A 20,569-nucleotide genomic window follows, 5' to 3' on the forward strand; every position below is an offset into this window, starting at 1 on the left:
TCGTGGGTACGGTTTATTAATCCGTGGGCATTATTTGTTAAACCGAGGGAACAGTTTAAGAATTCGTGAGCAATTTACGGCTTATAAACTGAGGGGACGGTTTGCAAAACTGTCGCCACGGATTGTTTTGTTTTTTCTCCTACAGGTGATGTGCCGACGGTATGTGCCAACAGGTGTAGTGCCGAATTCTGACCCCCGCCAGATTATTACCCCCCTAGTATAGCTAGGTTTAGGGTTAGGTGTGGGGGAGGGGTTAGGATTAGGGGTGGGGTTAGGATTAGGCAATCAGGTAGCGATTTCAACGAGGGGGGTAATAATTTGGCAGGGAGTCGAAAATAGGCACAACACCGGGCTCCGTAGTACAGTTCAGTCCTGTAGGAGCTGCTGTGGTTGACCGTGATGGAGCAGTAAAGAGTGTTATTGCTAAGAACAGTTGTGGATATTGAGTCAACATTGGTAGCAGAGGGTGGCTGCTGCTGGAAATCACAAAAATCCCCCACCGTTTCACGAGAAGACGACGTACGAAAGTTAGAAAAATTAGGTTGAAATTTGGAGACGTGTCACCAACCTGGACAGAAAGAAACAAGCCTTGGCAGTTACCTTGTCACTAACGGGCAGAGCAAGGGACAGTGCACTTGAAATTTCTGCTGAGGATTTGAATGCTGACACTGGAATGCAAACACTTATAGCGAAATAATTAGCACTCACAGCTTGCCCCAGCGTTTCTTTCACTGATATGAAATCAGCCTTGAAAATAATTTTTGGAGATAATGTTACTTCACCACGAGAGGGAGGCATTGCACTGCAGAGCGCAGATAGTGACACTACACCAGATACTCAAGCAAATCGGGAAATAAGTCAAACATCACACAACAACCCCAAACAGTGGCTCAAGGCGCAAACCCCCTTGATAAATATGGGAGACGAACGAAATGTGCAATTTGCCAAAGCACTTATCACTGGGCAAAGGACTGTCCAAGCAAAAAGGAGCACGTGAGACTAACAAAAGATGAAGGACTAAAAGATGAAGTTGAAGAATGTAACATCACTTTGTTTTCAAATGTATCTTTGTCTAACATAGAAATCTCTGTGCCTAAATATGATTAGAAAATTCAAAACAGAAGCATTTTATTTGGATTTTTTTTTTTTTTTTTTTACTATTTCCAGTTTCCTTTTTCATTTACATTTTTTTAATTTTCTTTCTTTTGATCAGTTCAATGCATTCTTGCTGAATAAAACTAAATTACCTTAAAATAAGTAAATAAATAAACAAATTAATAAATACAATTCTACAAACCCGATTCCAAAAAAGTTGGGACACTGTACAAATTACGAATAAAAAAGGAATGCAATAATTTACAAATCTCATAAACTTATATTTTATTCACAATAGAATATAGATAACATATCAAATGTTGAAAGTGAGACATTTAGAAATGTCATGCCAAATATTGGCTCATTTTGGATTTCATGAGAGCTACACATTCCAAAAAAGTTGGGACAGGTAGCAATAAGAGGCCGGAAAAGTTAAATGTACATACAAGGAACAGCTGGAGGACCAATTTGCAACTAATTAGGTCAATTGGCAACATGATTGGGTATAAAAAGAGCCTCTCAGAGTGGCAGTGTCTCTCAGAAGCCAAGATGGCAAGAGGATCACCAAATCCCCCAATGCTGCGACGAAAAATAGTGGAGCAATATCAGAAAGGAGTTTCTCAGAGAAAAAATGCAAAGAGTTTGAAGTTATCATCATCTACAGTGCATAATATCATCCAAAGATTCAGAGAATCTGGAACAATCTCTGTGCGTAAGGGTCAAGGCCGGAAAACCATATTGGATGCCCGTGATCTTCGGGCCCTTAGACGGCACTGCATCACATACAGGAATGCTACTGTAATGGAAATCACAACATGGGCTCAGGAATACTTCCAGAAAACATTGTCGGTGAACACAATCCACCGTGCCATTCGCCGTTGCCGGCTAAGACTCTATAGGTCAAAAAAGAAGCCATATCTAAACATGATCCAGAAGCGCAGGCGTTTTCTCTGGGCCAAGGCTTATTTAAAATGGACTGTGGCAAAGTGGAAAACTGTTCTGTGGTCAGACGAATCAAAATTTGAAGTTCTTTTTGGATAATTGGGACGCCATGTCATCCGGACTAAAGAGGACAAGGACAACCCAAGTTGTTATCAGCGCTCAGTTCAGAAACCTGCATCTCTGATGGTATGGGGTTGCATGAGTGCGTGTGGCATGGCAGCTTACACATCTGGAAAGGCACCATCAATGCTGAAAGGTATATCCAAGTTCTAGAACAACATAAGACCTTGCATTTTCCAACATGACAATGCCAGACCACATACTGCATCAATTACAACATCATGGCTGCGTAGAAGGAGGATCCGGGTACTGAAATGGCCAGCCTGCAGTCCAGATCTTTCACCCATAGAAAACATTTGGCACATCATAAAGAGGAAGATGCGACAAAGAAGACCAAAAACAGTTGAGCAACTAGAAGCCTGTATTAGACAAGAATGGGACAACATTCATATTCCTAAACTTGAGCAACTTGTCTCCTCAGTCCCCAGACGTTTGCAGACTGTTATAAAAAGAAGAGGGGATGCCACACAGTGGTAAACATGGCCTTGTCCCAACTTTTTTGAGATGTGTTGATGCCATGAAATTTAAAATAAACTTATTTTTCCCTTAAAATGATACATTTTCTCAGTTTAAACATTTGATATGTCATCTATGTTGTATTCTGAATAAAATATTGAAATTTAAAACTTCCACATCATTGCATTCTGTTTTTATTCACAATTTGTACAGTGTCCCAACTTTTTTGGAATTGGGTTTGTATAAATAAACATTTGATAAATTCTATAAAAAACTAAATTTTAAATAAACTTTTATTTCAGGGCTAAATGCTGTAAATTGTGATTTATTACATTAAAACATATCTTTTAAGTTGATTAGAGCAGTTCTGCCTCATAAACTTGACCCGATCATTGCACATGGAAGTGGAGAAAACTTCCAGCCTGACAAAAGACACAAAATGATGGCCCGAGTTTATCCAAATATTTGAAATGACTGACAAATGTGCGTCGCAAACAGAGACACCATATATGACCACAGGATGAACGATTAACATGAAAAATGTTGAAATCAATGATCCCTGAACCAATGATATAACCGCAGCTAGCGTGATGTGATGAAATCATGCCTTAGCGCTGACAGTCGTGACTGATGTTACTTGATATGCTTCTCTCCCAAACACATTTGGACTTGCTAGAGGGAAACTAAATGAGAGAAGGCATAATTACCCAGCAAGACAAGGCAGCATGTCTCCTGACTACTGTGGCAATCTGTCAGTGTCAACAGCATTGGTATTTTCCTCTCTCTGTTGCTCTGGGAATAGTTTGTGAAGTGAGCTCAGTTCAGAGAGGCCTCTGTAACGTTGTATCGTGGCTTGTGTGACTGTGCTGTAACACTGGAGTCCCCGTCACACTCCAGGATTGCGTAACCGCCTCAGTGATATATAACTAATACAGTGATACAAGACCTCAGATCTCAGAACACTTTACTGATGATTATGCCAACTCATGACTCTGTCATTTATTTTAATCTAAGATGTCATTAATTGCAATGAGAGGAGATGACATAGAGATCATCTCAGTCTACTTGCAAGGCTGATCTACAGCTCGTTCTCCATCTTCGCACCTGCTGACGGATCCTGAGGCTGGACGTCCTCCATTTGCTGGTCGAAACCTTGTTTCAATCAAATAATATCAATAAGATATTGCATAATCATATTATGCAGGGAACTTTTTGTTACTTGAGATCTTGAAATATCATACCACTTTATGTTTTTCTATATTAAACATTTATCATGTTGCGGAAAAAATTTATGAATCGGTGAGATAGTGGGATGGGTTTATTTCATATTTGATATAAGTGATTAAGAGACATTTTGATGGTCGTTTACCATCAGTGCACCTCCTGGATGGGGCCTCACCAGTGACCTGCTCCACCTGAGCCTTGGTGAACTTGGGGCGAGAGAAACAAACGAATAAAGAGGCAAAGCCTCCTCTTTTTCTGCCTCTTCTTCTTTGTTTTCTCTGGCATTCTCTCCTTTCTCTCTCCCTCAACCACAGCCGTCTCGTCAGGACGAGGATGGTCGACCCCGTCCACACACTCACCTCCTCCCTCCGCTGTTTGTGTTTTGAAAAAAATCTGCATTTTGGTCATCGGTTGTGAATTATTTGTTGAAAAATGACAAGAAGGTTCCGATATTAGAGTAAAAATGATTGTAAAAAACTGTAAATCTTGTTTGATGATCATTTATCTAATGCAGTGACATACAGTGGCATGCGAAAGTTTGGGAACCCCTTGCAGAATCTGTGAAAATGTTTTTACCAAAATAAGAGAGATCATACAAAATGCATGTTATTTTTTATTTAGTACTGTCCTGAGTAAGATATTTTCCATAAAAGATGTTTACATATAGTCCACAAGACAAAAAAATAGCTGAAATTATTAAAATAACCACATTCAAAAGTTTGGGAACCCTTGGTTCTTAATACTGTGTGTGGTTACCTGGATGATCTACGACTGTTTTTTTGTTTTGTGATGGTTGTTCATGAGTCCCTTGTTTGTTCTGAACAATTAAACTGAGCACTGTTCTTCAGAAAAATCCTCCAGGTCCTGCAGAATCTTCAGTTTTCCAGCATCTTTTGCATATTTGAACCCTTTCCAGCAGTAACTGTATGATTTTGAGATCCACCTTTTCACACTGAGGATGATTGAGGGACTCAAACACAACAATTAAAAAAAGGTTCAAACATTCACTGATGCTCCTGAAGGAAACACGATGCATTAAGAGCCGGGGGTGAAAACTTTTGAACAGAATGAAGATGTCCAAATTTTTCTTATTTTGTTGAAATATCATATTTTTCCATTTAGTACTGCCCTTCTGACGCGACAGAAGATACTTGCATGTTTCCTGGAAGACAAATGAAGTACAATTTACCTTGATCTTCAAATTCAAAAAGTTTTCACCCCCTTTGTTTTCACTTTTGAATGTGGTTATTTTAATAATTTCAGCTATTTTTTTGTCTTGTGGACTATATGTAAACATCTTTTATGGAAAATATCTTACTCAGGACAGTACTAAATAAAAAATAACATGCATTTTGTATGATCTCTCTTATTTTGGTAAAAACATTTTCACAGATTCTGCAAGGGGTTCCCAAACTTTCGATCCCCACTGTATATTTTCAGAGTGGCTGAACTGCTACATGATGGTGCAAGACATCGCATGCATTATGAAAATTAATGTGCTAAATCTCAGAAATGGCCTGTTTAATGTATAGGCTGGTTCTTTCCAGCTTCTTCCTTTTCTCACGGCTTGTTTTGTAAATGGGATTTCTTGGATGATGGTTATAAATATTGTTGTTTTGTCCAGTTTAAATATAAAAGGGCAGTAGGTCATAGCAGTATTTACTCAGCAGACCTTCCTGAAGGGCCAACATAAACCTTAAAGGGATAGTTCACCCAAAAATGACAATGCTATCTTTATTTTCTCGCCCTCAGCTTGTTTCACACCTGTTTCTTTCGCAGGAATTTTTATTTTGAGTAAACTATCCCTTTAAGATTTGTTCCTAGTCGTCTATACAATAAATTTTATAAAATTAAATAATGTACATTTATTAATATGTTGTACTTGGGACATTTAGAAAGAAACAATGAAAGCAACATTTCATTCAACATTTTATTAGAATCAACAGTTGAAATTATTTCACAAAACGTAGAACTACATGTTGTTATGGCAACAAGGTGGCTTTAAATAAATAATAAATCAATCAATCCAATGGTAAGATTTGTCAAATATAAGTAATTATTTCACTATGGCTCCTGGATCGAATCGAACACATATGACTCGTGAATCGGTTCGCTGGCTACTCAAAGAATCACACGCCTATCGCATTCGCTCTGCCATTCGAAGCACTGAATCCCCACCGATGCGTTACTCTCTCATTAGATCGCAGCTCGAGTCTCCTCGCCGTTGCCCGATTGAAAACATCGCCCATTACTCACATTAAAAATATGCTTTTGCTTACAGACTCCAAAATGAATATACATAAGTCACAATTTGACATTTTAAAGCCATTTACTTTGTTTCTACTCAAATGTATTTTATAAACTTCCAACTGGCAACGCCTCAGGCACGCACAGGGCAGCTCAACCTCGCAGCCGTATATTTTGGGGTCCTTCATCGTCAGACTGCTGCTTTCTCTGGACAGCATCTTCGTCAATGGCGGATTTCGATAACTACGATGACCGGGATCGGGCTTACGGGAGCTTCGGCGGGGGGAGAGGGTAAGGATGTCGGCGTGAGAGGAGCGGCGAGGCGCGTGTGTGGCGGGAGGCGGCAGTGAGGCGCGTGGGAGCGCGGGTTCGCGGGACATCTGGCGGGGGTAGGCCACGCAGCAGCTCCCGCTGTGATGAAGGAAGGCCGGGCACGAAACTCAGCAGCACATGGGCTTCATGTCTCACGGCAGGCTCAGCATTTCAGTGCACGCAGACCTTATGTAAAGCACTGCTGCTCGTTTATCGCTATTGAATGAGGGTATTGTGGTTATAATCGGGGTGAATGATGAGTGCGACAGCGCGTCTGCACTGGGCCTCGGTCAGGGGTTTGACTCTCTATATATCACTCTGCTGTGTTCAAACCCGCTGCATTGCTGCTACTGAGTGGAATTGTGCTCATTTCCACAAAAAGACCCCGGTACTTCCGTCTTTCTGGACGTGCACAGTAACAGCGATATTATTTGAAGTACCTCGGGGTGTCGTTGAAATGCAGTGCGCGTGGGAATGATCGCGTCCGGGCAAATGAACGCTGTTCTCGGATCAACAGCATAAGAAGTCCATATGATAACTAAGATGTATTGTGTTTTCCGTCCTGATGACATGGCTTTATTTGCACACCTGCCTCTCTCAGGCGTGCGTGGCATTTATCAGTTATTGAATATAGAAACAGAAAGCACGCGCTTGCTTGATGTATGGAGACCTGGTCAAATGAGTTCAGTTTTGATCATGCTGCATTATTGCTAATGACAACTTGAAGTATTGTTCTAAAGTTTGGAATGAGTTTGTTTTTAAAAGAGCTATTCGTTTCAACAAAAATAGTGAAAACTGATATTGCGAAATGCTATATATTTTGACCTTTTCAAGTGTCATTTATTCACATGATCCTTCAGAAATCATTGTGATTTGCTGCTCAAGAAAAAAATCAGATTTTTTGACTTTTGATCAATTTAATGCATCCTTTCTCAATAAAAGTATTAATTTCTTTACTTTCCAAAAAACTAAACCTAACTGAACACAAACTTTCTGAATGCTGGTAGTGTATAATATTACAAAAGCTTATTTGCTGCTTAATATTTTAGTGAAAACAGTGATGAGCAGCTATTCAAACGATTGAGGTCTGAAAGTAGGCTAGTACTTTTATTCAGAATCAGAATGAGCTTTATTGGCCAAGTATGTTTACACATACGAGGAATTTGTTATAGTGACAGAAGCTCCACAGTGCAACTGAAAGACAGCGACAGGACACAGATAATAAAGAATAACAACAAATAGGCAATGTACAAAACAGCAAAAACACAATATAAAAAAAAAATAGTCTATTTTGCATTAATTGACAAGTCTATCAAGTTTTGGCACAGGTATTGGGCCGGTTGACCACTTGTACAATGATTAGATGATCTATACAAGCTTAAAACGGCCGAATCTTGGTTGATTTAATGGTATGATAAACACCTCTGTATGAGGGTACCATGGTATTTCCATCTGGTCCCTACCGCCGCAGTATTTTAAGGTCGTGTGGGTTTTTGCGGTGGTTGATGATGAATGTTTCTGTGCTGTAACTCTTGAGTACCGTGTATCATTTACTGTGGACGGCACAGGTCTGAAGACACCAGACGGAGCAGAGATGTCATGCTATACACTCGTCTCAGGTCTCCGTCTGACACCAGAGGAATGTCTGTAGTATACTGGATCCCAGCGGAAGCTCCCAGATTCGCTTTGCATGGGATTTAATCTTCTATTACAGACAGAAAATAAATTAAGATGATGCTTTCTGCAATATTTTTGTCCAAAGCACTTTGTCTGTCCAGTAGTATTTTTAGTTATCACACTATAGTGTTACCAGTGATAGACCAATGTGTGGGCCAAGCCAATAAGAAATGTGATGATTAAGATTACTGGCATCAGCTCATACCTGTCCAGACTAACAGAAGTGACCACACACACATAACAGTTTCACAATAAACAGCCAGCATTGTCAACGCTCTTATTTATTTTTATTTTTTTAAGCTTAAGAGGCCTCTTTTATAAAACATGCGTGGACACAGGTTTGATTTTAGTGTATGCATGTGCTCAAATCCATGCCAACGGTCAGATTTGTAAAGCGGTCGTTGACGTGAATGGTGTTTAGTGCTACATCAGGATCTAAGCAGATGGACGCACGGTCTCTTATGGCAGAGAGTCGAAGAACTGCAGGTGTTTGGAGGTCTAAGTGATTCTTGCTGCTTGCCGTTCTCAGGTGAAGGATTTGGATGATAACTGGTGCTCTGTTAAATGCTAAACACATTAATTGTGGGCTTTTACAAGCGGAGATCTGAAACCATTCAGCTGTGCACAAAAATCATTTAGCTGTAGGTTTCACATGCAGAAGAGGCATTTGCATGATTTTCTTAGTAAACAATTAATCGTGTCGAAAATAAGTTTTTGTTCACAATGTGCATGTACTGTGTACATTTAATAAATGCTGTGTATTTAAATACACAGTATATATTTTGAAACTATTTGCATGTATTTACATGTGTATATTTTCAAATTTTGCTTAAATATATACATACGTGTGTGTTTTTATATATATATATGTATGTATATAATATATTGCATGCATACATATATACATAATTGCATGCATACATATACATAATTACATGCATACATAATTACATGCATGCATACATACATAATTGCATGCATACATATACATAATTACATAATATATGCATAATTACTTATATACATGCATATATGCATAATTACATACATGTATATACATAATTGCATACATAATTACATACATGCATATATACATACAAACATACATAATTACATACATACATGCATATATAATAAATATAAACAGTACTCATGTTATGTAAACCAAAATTTTTACTTTGGATGTGATTAATCATTTGACAGCACTATTTTTCTTTGTTACTTTCTCTGAATCACACTTGAAAAATGTTCTTGGATCAAATGTATGGCTGTTTCTACACAATATTTAACATATTTCTGTAAATCCCCTTTCAAGTGTTGACTTGACATCAGAAATTATTTGTCATCCATTTATAATTGAAAAAAAAAAACTGTATCAGGGTAAGAAATGAATAGTGCCAGTAAAATTATAGTTTGTTTTGTTTATTTATACATGAGATGGTTAAGCAGTATCACATGAAAGAGAGCGTGCTGTTCATCCACAATATCAGCACAACTGCAAATGTGATCTTTTATATTGACATTTAAATGTGACGTTACACAACTTTTCTATAAATCGAGTTAATACGGAGTTACAATATCTTATACAGGTACATCTAAAAAAATGAGAATATCATGAAAAAGGTAAATATTTTTTGTCACTCATTTCAGAAAGTGAAAATATATTGTATAGATTCATAACACACAGAGTGAAATATTTCAAGCCTTAATTTCTTAATTTTGATGATTATGGCTTACAGATAATGAAAACCCAAAATTCAGTGTCTCGGAAAATTAGATTATTACATAAGATCAATAAAAAAGGATATTTTAAACAAATGTCAGGCTTCAGAAAAGTATGTTCATTTCTATGAACTCAATACTTGGTAGGGCCTCCTTTTGCTTTAATTACTGCATCAATGCGGCGTGGCATGGAGGCAATCAGCCTGTGGCACTGCTCAGGTGTAATGGAAGCCCAGGTGGCTTTGATAGCGGCCTTCAGGTCATCTGCATTGTTGGGTCTGGTGTCTCTCATTTTCCTCTTGACAATACCCTATAGACTCTCTATGGGGTTCAGGTCAGACGAGTTTGCTGGCCAATCAAGCACAGTGACACCATGGTCATTGAACCAGCTTTTGGTACCTTTGGCAGTGTGGGCAGGTGCCAAGTCCTGCTGGAAAATTAAATCATCATCTCCATAAAGCCTGTCAGCAGAAGGAAGTATGAAGTGCTCTAAAATTTCCTGGTATACGGCTGCGTTGACTGTGGACTTCAGAAAACACAGTGGACCAACACCAACAGATGACATGGCAGCCCAAATCATCACTGACTGTGGAAACTTCACACTGGACTTCAAGCAACATGGATTCTGTGCCTCTCCACTCTTCCTCCAGACTCTGGGACCTTGATTTCCAAATGAAATGCAAAATTTACTTTCATCTGAAAAGAGGACTTTGGACCACTGAGCAACAGTCCAGTTCTTTTTCTCCACAGCTCAGGTAAGATGCTTCTGACGTTGTCTCTGGTTCAGAAGTGGCTTGATAGCTCTTTTCCTGAAGACGTCTGAGCGTGGAGACTCTTAATGCACTGACTCCAGCTTCAGTCCACTCCTCGTGAAGCTCTCCCAAGTGTTTGAATCAGCTTTGCTTGACAGTATTCTCAAGCTTGCGGTCATCCCTGTTGCTTGTGCACATTTTCCTCCCCAAATTCTTCCTTCCAGTCAACTTTGCATTTAATATGCTTTAATACAGCACTCTGTAAACAGCCACAGCTTTCAGTAATGACCCTCTGTGACTTACCCTCTTTGTGGAGGGCGTCAATGTTCGTCTTCTGGACCATTGCCAAGTCAGCAGTCTTCTCCATTATTGTGGTTTCGAGAGATACCCGGAATTTATACTGTATGGATGGTCATTAATTGAAACTCAAATGTAAATATTCTAATATTTTGAGATACTGATTTTTGACTTTCATCAGCTGTAAGCTCTAATCATCAAAATTAAAACAACTTTTGAAATGTTTTACTTTACATGTAATGAATCTAAAATATATGAAAGTTTCACTTTTTGAAATGTTACAAGAAAAAATGAACTTTTTCGCGATATTCAAATTTTTTAGATGTACCTGTAATATAGTTTTTGCTCTTTGCCAGTAAAAACCGTTCCAAACAAAAGCAGTTGAACGGTTCTGCTGAATGAATCGGTGTTTTTGAAATGAGTTGGTTGAGTGAATGATTCAACTCAAGAAATATTCTGGCGGTTTCATGTTTAAAGCGTTTCATTAAATATTTTTTTTAAACATTCATCTCCGCATTAGTTGTGATTACACTGTAAGAGCATTTTTTCATCTCCACAATAATGCAGCTAAAAACACTTCAAATGCAGTTTTTGCACCACCTCTGTAATACAAAGATGGATATTGTTGATACTGATTTGGTTAGTAGCAGCCTATAGTGTCTTAGTATTTTAAATAAATTTGATTAAATGTAACATGCATGCATGAAATAAATTAAACATTAAATAACATTACCCCTTAATGGAAAAATTAGTTTGTTACTGATATAAATGACATTGAAATTCTGTGCCATTGGAAAACACTTACTGCTCAACCACTATTTATTAAAAATAATTTTTGCTGGCATGGAAAACGAATGTCTATCAGAAGCTAGGTTTATGTGTTTGGGATGTTATGAGACCCAAAACCATCAGAAGTGTGTGTGATTTGATTGAAGGCGCTCTTCTGCCGAGTGGTCGTGGTGGGCTTTATTAGTCAGTGTGCGTCTTTTATTTGCAGTGTTTGAATCCTGCTGGAATCACACGACGTCGAGATCAATAGTTTGCCTGTGTGTTATTTCTAGAAGGTGTAGAGCTGGGGCCGGTTTCATAAAACAAGTTTACCAAACAAGCCAGGCTTATTTCAGTTAGTCTGACTTATTTTGAACCAAATCAACTGACAATAAGTCAGACTTACTGAAATAAACCTGGCTTATTTGGTAAACTTGTTTTATGAAACAGGCCCCTGATCAGGTTGTTTGTTTTTGATCTGCAGACCCCGAGGCGGCGGCGGCCCAGGCGGACCCCGAAAGCAGAAGGACCTTCCTGCAGAGCCGCCCTACACGGCGTACGTCGGCAACCTGCCCTTCAACACTGTGCAAGGAGACATAGATGCCATCTTCAAAGACCTCAGCATCCGGAGCGTTCGACTAGTGCGAGACAAAGAAACAGACAAGTTCAAAGGTGGGCTGACCTTCGCATGATTACTGAGGGATATTGTTTTCTTATTCCTACTGGGGGTTCGCCTAAGTACTAAACTTTGTGCTGCGGACATGAATGGAACCTCAAAATGTGTGGCTAGTTTATCTTTCTGTGGCTCGAGCAACACCAAGGTCCTGGGTTTGATCCTCAAACCACACGCTGTTAAATGCAACTTGAATTAATGCACTGAAAATCAATCAAAACATCCACTAAATGCTTTTATTTGTTTTCGTTCTCCAGGTTTCTGTTATGTAGAGTTTGAAGACTTGGAATCTCTAAAAGAGGCTTTGGCGTATGATGGCGCTGTAAGTCACCTAATTACACTTTATTCTAGTATTATTTTTGTTTTGTTGAAGTGTTATGTGCTGTCATTCTGAATAGGAATACATGCACTTTTTTGTTTTTCGAGCTGATAAAAGTGAAATTCATAAAGCGTGTACAACAGCTGTAGTAAATCTGTACTTTTATTCTGCAAGGATGCATTAAATTGATTAGAAGTGACTGTAAAGATTTTAAATTGTTACCAAAGATTTCCAGAACTTTCTATTCATTAAAGAATCAAAACAGAAGTTCCACAAAAATAAGAAGCAGCTCGACTGCTTTCAGTGTTCGTGACGAATGTTTCAGCATATTAATGGTTTCTGAATATGGGATAAATTACATTTTTAAACATTAAGCTATTTTAAATTGTATTTCCCACTCGTATTGTTTTTACTGTATTTTTAATCACATAAATATAGCCTCTGTTAGCATAAGGGGCTTCATTCAAACCAGTTTAAAAATATGGTACCAACCACAACTTTTGAAGGCTAGTGCACTGTTCGATATGTTGTGTGCTGAGTATGCAGTTCTTCCACAGCTGCTAGGAGACCGGTCTTTGAGGGTGGATATCGCAGAGGGCCGAAAGCAAGAACGTGGCGCCGGAGGCTTCGGCTTCCGGAAAGACGACAGAGGTACTGTGTGTGCGCCAATATATGACAATTGTACTGTCGTGCATTACTGTCGTGTACTTTCATTAGTGCTGTTGTCTCTTTCTTACTGTCGATATATTGCTTGTGTGCTTCCTGTCAAATATTGTGGTCCTTATATTCTCAGAAATGAGCAATGCTAGGGAAGGGCGCTCCTATTGTGTTTACATTATTATTGTTAACAAAGTAGAGATTCTGTGTGTATCAGGTTTTCTAGAGAAATATATATTTTGTTTTTATTAAAAAAATAAAAATAAAATACATTGTCATGTATATTTGCATTTATAGTTTACTGAAGTTTTTTAACATATTACTGGAAGTATTTCCTTGCATTTTATAGAGTTCGATGGTAAATTAAGAATTGATTCTGTTACAGGCTCAATTACACAACCCTTTTTTTTTCAATAAAAAGGCAAATTTGATCTTCAGGTGAAAAAGACAGATTTTTCTCTGATGCTAATCATTTAGTCTTCAACCTGCCCGGCCACAGTTGACTGCTAATTATACATTATCTTTTATTTTAGAGAGAATATTTTGTAATAAATTCTTTCTGATTTTGGTTGTACTGCCAACCCCTAAGCAATGCTCAATATTAGCTTGTGCTCACTTTGTCTTCTGTCTCTTATTCTGAACTGTCTCCGCTTGGTTTTATTGCAATTGCATATAGCTACAAATATTTAATTCACTACTCATACTACACAAAAACAACATTTCTTAAAGGGATAGTTCACCCCAAATAATGATTTTGTAATCTACTCTCACACAAGTTGGTCCAACTATGAGTAATCAAACGGTTTCCGGTGCCCATTACGTTCTTCCAACTATTATCTTTAGCAGAAGAAAAACTCATTCAGGTTTAGAACAACTCGAGGGTGAGTAAATGATGCAAATGTCTTATATGGGTGAACTGTCTCTTTAAGTCGGGCTTCTCACAGTCATTGTTCATGTTTCATCTTCAGATATTTTTGTGCTTTTCTGTTTTTTCATCCCTCAATAGGAAACCCTTTCTAGCTCCTCTTCCTTCCCCTCTAACAAATGAAGTGCTTTCCTATAGGCTAAACTTGCCTGTCCAGCTGGTGTCTTCCTGTTAGCGCTGTTGGCAGATGATGTGATTGGTTCAGTTGAGCCGTTTTGTGGGTGGCGTGCCTCTCTTTCACCCTGATCTCAGCTTTGAATTGTTGCCCCTATTAAACAGCCCCCTGTCCCTTTCAGGCCGTGGTGGCTCACGTGGGGCCAGAGGAGGGGGACGTGACTCCAGAGACGACTTCGACCAATCTGGAGGAGGTGCGGCGAGTGAACTGGGCAAGAACTCGAACCATTGAGGAGTTAGCACTAGATAATCGGCTCTAGATTTTAGCAAGAGTCTGATATATGGCACACATCTGTGGTATGATATGACCACAGGCAATTCAGATGTGTTCCTCATTTTGTAAAAATGATCAGAAAACATGTTTACAATAAATTTACTGGATGGACGCCTAGTAAGCAATAGGACACAAAGATAATGAAAGGTTTTAGGACAAGATTTTCATTACTTCATTGGATTTTGGGGGGGGGGGGGGTAAAAAAAAAAATAAAAAAAAAAAAATATATATATAGTAGTATGAAGTAATATATATATAAAAATATATGAAGTAATATATATATAAAACATTTTTTAAATAATTATTATTATTAGTGTTATTAATAATAACATTATACATACTTTAAAATTATTACTTTTTTTATTATTATTGTGATTTTCATTGCAAGTATGCACTAAGTCATAATGCAGTAATAGAAATCATTGTCATCACAATATTAATTTATAATAATTATATAATGATACAAAAACTGTCTGTTTACACTGTGCAAATAGCCCGCCTTGTTGGCAGAGGCTATTTACACTAACTCCGCCCACCAACGTGTGATTGGGCTAGTCAGCATTACGAAAGACTTTTGACGCGATCGTACCGAGTTCGAATCTGCCTTTTGGCGAACTTTTCTTTTTTTTTTTTTTTTTTTTTTTTTCTTTTCAAATCACATCAGAAAAGCATTTATTTTCAATAAAAATTAAGGAAATAATCAAAGTTGGAAATAAAGTATCGGGAGGTGTAGGGAGTGTCCTAGTTAGGTGACATCCATTTAATAATTTAAATTTACACTCTCCAAAGTTATTGCATACTATTTTATAAAGTACTGCAATACTGAGGTGCAGATAATTGCCACTATTTGCAATAAGTAGCAGCTATTTTAAGTGTAAATAGAATCTATAGCTATTTGCACTGTGTAAATAGCCGCTGCCTTACAAAAATCAGCATGCATTCAAAACAACACAATCCCATGATGTGTACATAGAATATTAAATAGAATATTTTTCATATAACTGTAATAAGCAAATTATGTCAAAATATCAGTGAAAAAAAATCATAATGGACTGTAATAGGCTTTTTTTAAATATGCAATTTAGGCTGCTGATTTTTCTTTGATTTTGGGGTAAATAATTGACGCTACTTGGCTGTTTTTGTGACATTCACCCTATTACAGTAAATGTTTTCTCACCCACTTTTACAAACTGAGGAAGTAGTGTTTGAAACCTTGTTGAAAAAACCCCAGAATATTCCAATAAACTGAGTCGCAGGACTTTATCAGCAGGGATCTTGGTATTGCATATTTATTTTTTGGCTTTTTCATATATTTTTAGTTAATTTTTGAACATTGATCTCTCAGGGACTCCATCTCATTGCCATCAGTCATGTTGTCAGTGGAGTCTCCCTGCTGGTCTGCAGTCAGATATCCTCCCAAATTGAAGTTGCCTATAGATACTGATCTGGGATCAGACTTCATTTTTCTTAAGCATTGTGATATTTTGCCCAGAGCCAATCCTGGATCAGTATTTTGGTGCAACTTTGCAGTGGAGTGGGAGAATAACGGACCAGTTACTCACACTTCCTCTTTCCACAGGATTTAAAGATGATGACTTCATGGGTGGGAGGAGTCGAGGAGGCGGTCGCCCTGGCGACAGAAGGGGGGGCGGAGGCATGGGCGGAGGCATGGGCGGAGGCATGGGACGCTTCAGAGATGGACCTCCTCGCGGAGGCCAGACAGACTTCAGAGAACCCTCTGACGGTCTCACATTTATTAATTCTGAAAAAAGATACATCTATATATATGCTTTAAAGTCATAATGGACCCCATTTACGCTCATGTTCCTGCTCAAACCTCTACAGTGCAAATAAATCACTCAGATAAGCAAAAATGTTTCAATTTAGGTGACTAAATGTCTAATGTTAGCCTTTGGCTACTTAAGTGGTAGATTTCACTTGGCAGTGTCTGAGTTAAGCCCAAAGTTTATTTTTTTTAATGCACCCGCAAGGTACTGTGTACAGTACATGTGATGCAGATTTCAACACCAGAATAGTAAGCACCACCCGATTTTTTTGTAACTGCACGCAGCACTGACCCGGGCCGCTATTTCACGGTAGAAAACCAAACTAAAAAGACTGAACAGCAACAGACAGCCGTGCTGACGAGTGCTTGTGAGAGGGTTTTGAGAGAGCTGCAAATTTTGTTAGATTTTTTTTTTTTTGATAACTTCTAAAGAAAAGTAGAGCTGGACAAAGCTTTCTGGAGCTCATGTGTCGACCGCCTACATGTTTGTCCGAAAGCATATGCTTATGAACACACACACACACACACAAAAAAAGTACACTTTGGGCTTTAGAGGCTAAGAATAAGTGTTTCCGTTCACCTGCACTTGAACACTGACGGGGCACTTAAATGTTTCACTTTGTCATTAGAGTCTTGCATAGCTTTCAAAATGACTGAGTTCATTCAGAATTTAGTCTTAAAAGGCAAGCAAAAGCCATTGCTGGCCAGTTCTTTTAGTAGGGGGCGGGGCTAATGCACAAACATCGATCTCAAATAAATAAATTGCAGCGTTTTTAGCAAAAATGCTCAGACTTTCAGCTGTACTCTAAGGTAAATGCTAAAAACTAGACCTTTACCACATCAGCTATCTATGTTAGTGTGATATTGCTGCATCCATAGCAAAATGACTATCTGAGTATTGTTTTAGGGTATAATGCAACTGAAATCTATTATTTAAATGAATATATTATAATTTAATGCCAAATAATCAATGCAAAGAAATGGATTCAGATATGGCCTGATTCCAGGGGCATAATTTTCATCCTTTCCAAAATTGACTCCACAAACTCTCACTTAGATTTTTATTTTGTTTTTTTCCAGTCAATTCCCAATTGATGGGGCAACTTTGCTTTTTGTTATTTTGATTGACTAAAATTTCAGAAGTAAAATGAGTTGTAATACCATTTCACGTCGACTTTAAGTATTTTTGACACTTGCATAAATGATAGAATCACACCAAATATCTCTTTCTCATTTTTTGCAGAGGAAAGAGCGCAGAGACCAAGGTTACAGCTGAAGCCGCGTACAGTGGCAGCTCCCCTTAACCAAGTGGCCAACCCCAACTCTGCCATCTTTGGGGGTGCCAAACCCAGGGAGGAGGTAATTCCCAAAGACAAACACTAAGAGACTGCATCCTCCCTCAGCGCTCCGGAAGGAAGGAAGGAAGGAAGGGAGGGAGGAGGAGAGAAAGAAAGGGAGGGATATACGGGGAGGGAAGGGGTCGACAAACGACGACGAAAAAAAACGTATCATGCCAACGGGAATGCGATAAAGCCTCATCGTTCCTACCTGTTAGAGATGAATGGAGTCCCTACGAATTCAGATTGCACGACTACAAAAATATGAATATATTCATTCAACGGGGAAAAACACACAGACCACGCCCACATCAATCGATCGTCATGACACCTGCACACACCAACGAGCAGCTCGTGAATGCATGGCAAAACTGTTTAACAATGGTTTTATGTCCACCTTTGCTTCCCTGTAATTAGTGCCTGCTCTGTACTGTAGTTTTCGTCGGGGGAAAGTTCTTTCACATCCTTGGTGAGATCTGAAAGTTTTTTTTTTTTTTTTTAAGCTGCTCTCTTAAATGGAAACTAATTAAAAAAATTTTTTTTTGTTTCCTGGCTTGTTTTATAGCTGTAGACTAAACTACACACGTCAAGCTCTTTTATCGTGTGAAAAAATACGACACTGATTTTGGTTTGTGTGATTTTTCTTGTGGGGCAGCTAGCTAATGTTTCCACAGTTGACATTCATAACCGCGTTCATGAAAAACAGTATTAGGTTTATTGAAAGACCGTTGTTTTGTATTTTGTTCTTGGGATTTTGGACGGACTGCACCGATGACGATTTTTCTCTTTGGCGTGATTTCCGACAGCGACACACGAGCTCCTTCACGATTTCAGCCGATTCACGTACGCAAACCTTAGAACGCACACTGGATTGTACATGTGGTGCTTGTCCTCTCCCGAGTCCTCACGGTGTGTGTGTGTAAATTGGCGCGTTAAAGCACAACGTAATCCAGCTGTACAGTCGGTGTTCGGTTTCGGAGCCGCGCGTCTTGGTAGATCTACACAGCGCAATCTTCCCGTTTGTGTTCAATTGATTCTAATATTGCTTTGTCAAAATGTTCATGTGAAAATTTCACCGTCTCCTACAATGGATCCTGTGTAACCATTTTGTTCTTGTTTTGTTTCCGTTTTCTAAAGAATTAATATCTGTCAGTGTGGCTGCATTATTCCGGAAGGCTATACTGGATTCTACTGGCTTTGATCACCATAAAATCTTTCAAAGACTTCAGTGACGTGCAGGCAGGGGCACGAGGTTCTGGTCTCCTTTCGAATCCAAACAAGCCCTCATCCGATTGGCTTAAAAAGATGGAGGTGGGCGCTCTAGAAAGGGGGTGGGGCATAGTCTTAACTCCGCCTCTGCCTGTCCTCGCTGGCTCCTCCCACACGCTTCAAAGAACCCAATCTTGGAGGACGGCATCTCCAGGTTGATTGCGTTTAAGGACTTCGACATCTCTTTCCCTTCCCAAAGTATCTCTGTGTTTTTGAATTTGTAGACGCGCGGACGTAATTGCCGCCGTGTCCTTTTATATTTTGCTCTTTAAATTTCTTTACTGTATTTGGGGATTAAAACGTTGAGCTTGATTCTTAATTAAACCATTTCAAAGTAAAGAGCTTTTTGAGTTCTTGTTGCCTCGTCTTTACGAAAGATTTTCCCGAACTGACCAAATCCTGGCTCATCCAGAGCTTTCGGGAACAATGTGCCACATGTTTCATTCATTTAGAAGGGTATGCATGATAGGTTTGGTGGGTGACACAAGGGTCTACAGTCCGCAGCTTGACGGCAATGTATTTCTTTCCAGACGAAAATATAGTAGAAACTATGAACCATAACACCATCAGTACTGCCTTTCCATATGAAGCTAATTGAACAAAAATGAACTGCTCACACATCTCCAGACACGCCAGGCGCTGTAGTTTCATCTCCTAGTGGATCGAGTGTAGAGGCCTCATGGGAAATCCATGTCGCATTTTACTGGATATAAAGGAGGAAGTTCAACAATTTTGGTTCTTACTGTATAATAGAGGTCAGCTGTTTTTATTCTTTTGTTTTCTTTTCATTTTCCTACACTGTTTATGGCAATAAATTGTATCATCTTACAGTGTTTGAAATGAATGTGTTGACAGGATAACGGGATGAATTTATTCTGTCCTGTGAAGCTAAATGTTTGAATCATTTGAAGGACAAAAAAAAAAAAAGGTTATTTTACCTAAATTCAACCTGGCAGTTGGTTTATCACAGGAGTTGTGTCGTAGGTTTCCAGGACAAGGTAACAGAACTTGTCAGACACAAAGTCTTATCTTTGTTGGGTTAACAATGGTCTATACACTGAGTCAAACACAGGGAGTCTTTATTCTCAACATGGGAGACGCGTGATGAGTGATTGTTTTGCATATGTAAAGAATAAAAGATTTGAAGAGGAGACCCTGGGTTTGGGGTGTCAAATGATCTAAATACAAGGCAGTTTTTTATCACAAAAAATCGTTTACTCATCCTTCACTTCTTCCAAACTTGTGTGAGTCTCTTCCTTCTGTTGAGATATTTTGAAGAATGATAATTAAACCGGTGACTGTAGCCATTGATTATTTTATGGCAATGGCTGCTGGCTATTATTTGGTTACCAACACTCTTCACAATGTACCTGTGTGTTGTGCTCAACAGAAGAATGAGACTCCAAGCATGTTTGAAACCACTTAAGCAAATGATGACCGGTTTCATTTTTGAGGGGAACTGTCCTTTTAATATCTTACCTTCAGAAAATTCAAATGACTTGTTTAATTGTGAATGTGAAAAGGGCACCGGTTTTTATTGCTC

The 20,569-nt window shown here is 38.7% G+C and overlaps 1 protein-coding gene across 3 annotated transcripts; it reads left to right on the forward strand.

Moving 5' to 3' along the window:
• Positions 1-6,225: 6,225 nt before the first annotated feature.
• eif4h (eukaryotic translation initiation factor 4h) lies at positions 6,226-20,230 on the forward strand (the record flags this gene model as incomplete). 3 transcript variants are annotated; one of them, XM_079388042.1, is made up of 8 exons in its annotated part: positions 6,226-6,375; positions 12,097-12,284; positions 12,543-12,607; positions 13,162-13,255; positions 14,483-14,572; positions 16,214-16,378; positions 17,664-17,779; positions 18,895-20,230. In XM_079388042.1, exons 1-8 carry the CDS (start codon positions 6,311-6,313, stop codon positions 18,898-18,900), a joined length of 789 nt encoding a protein of 262 aa, XP_079244168.1. In that variant the 5' UTR covers positions 6,226-6,310. The 3 variants fall into 3 exon arrangements, with proteins under 3 accessions (XP_079244168.1, XP_079244170.1, XP_079244169.1); XM_079388044.1 differs by having other exon boundaries at positions 6,252-6,375; positions 14,483-14,554; XM_079388043.1 differs by lacking the exon at positions 18,895-20,230 and having other exon boundaries at positions 6,260-6,375; positions 14,483-14,554; positions 17,664-17,803.
• Positions 20,231-20,569: the final 339 nt, after the last annotated feature.

This window comes from Barbus barbus, assembly GCF_936440315.1.
Source record: "Barbus barbus genome assembly, chromosome: 31".
NCBI lineage: Eukaryota > Metazoa > Chordata > Actinopteri > Cypriniformes > Cyprinidae > Barbus > Barbus barbus.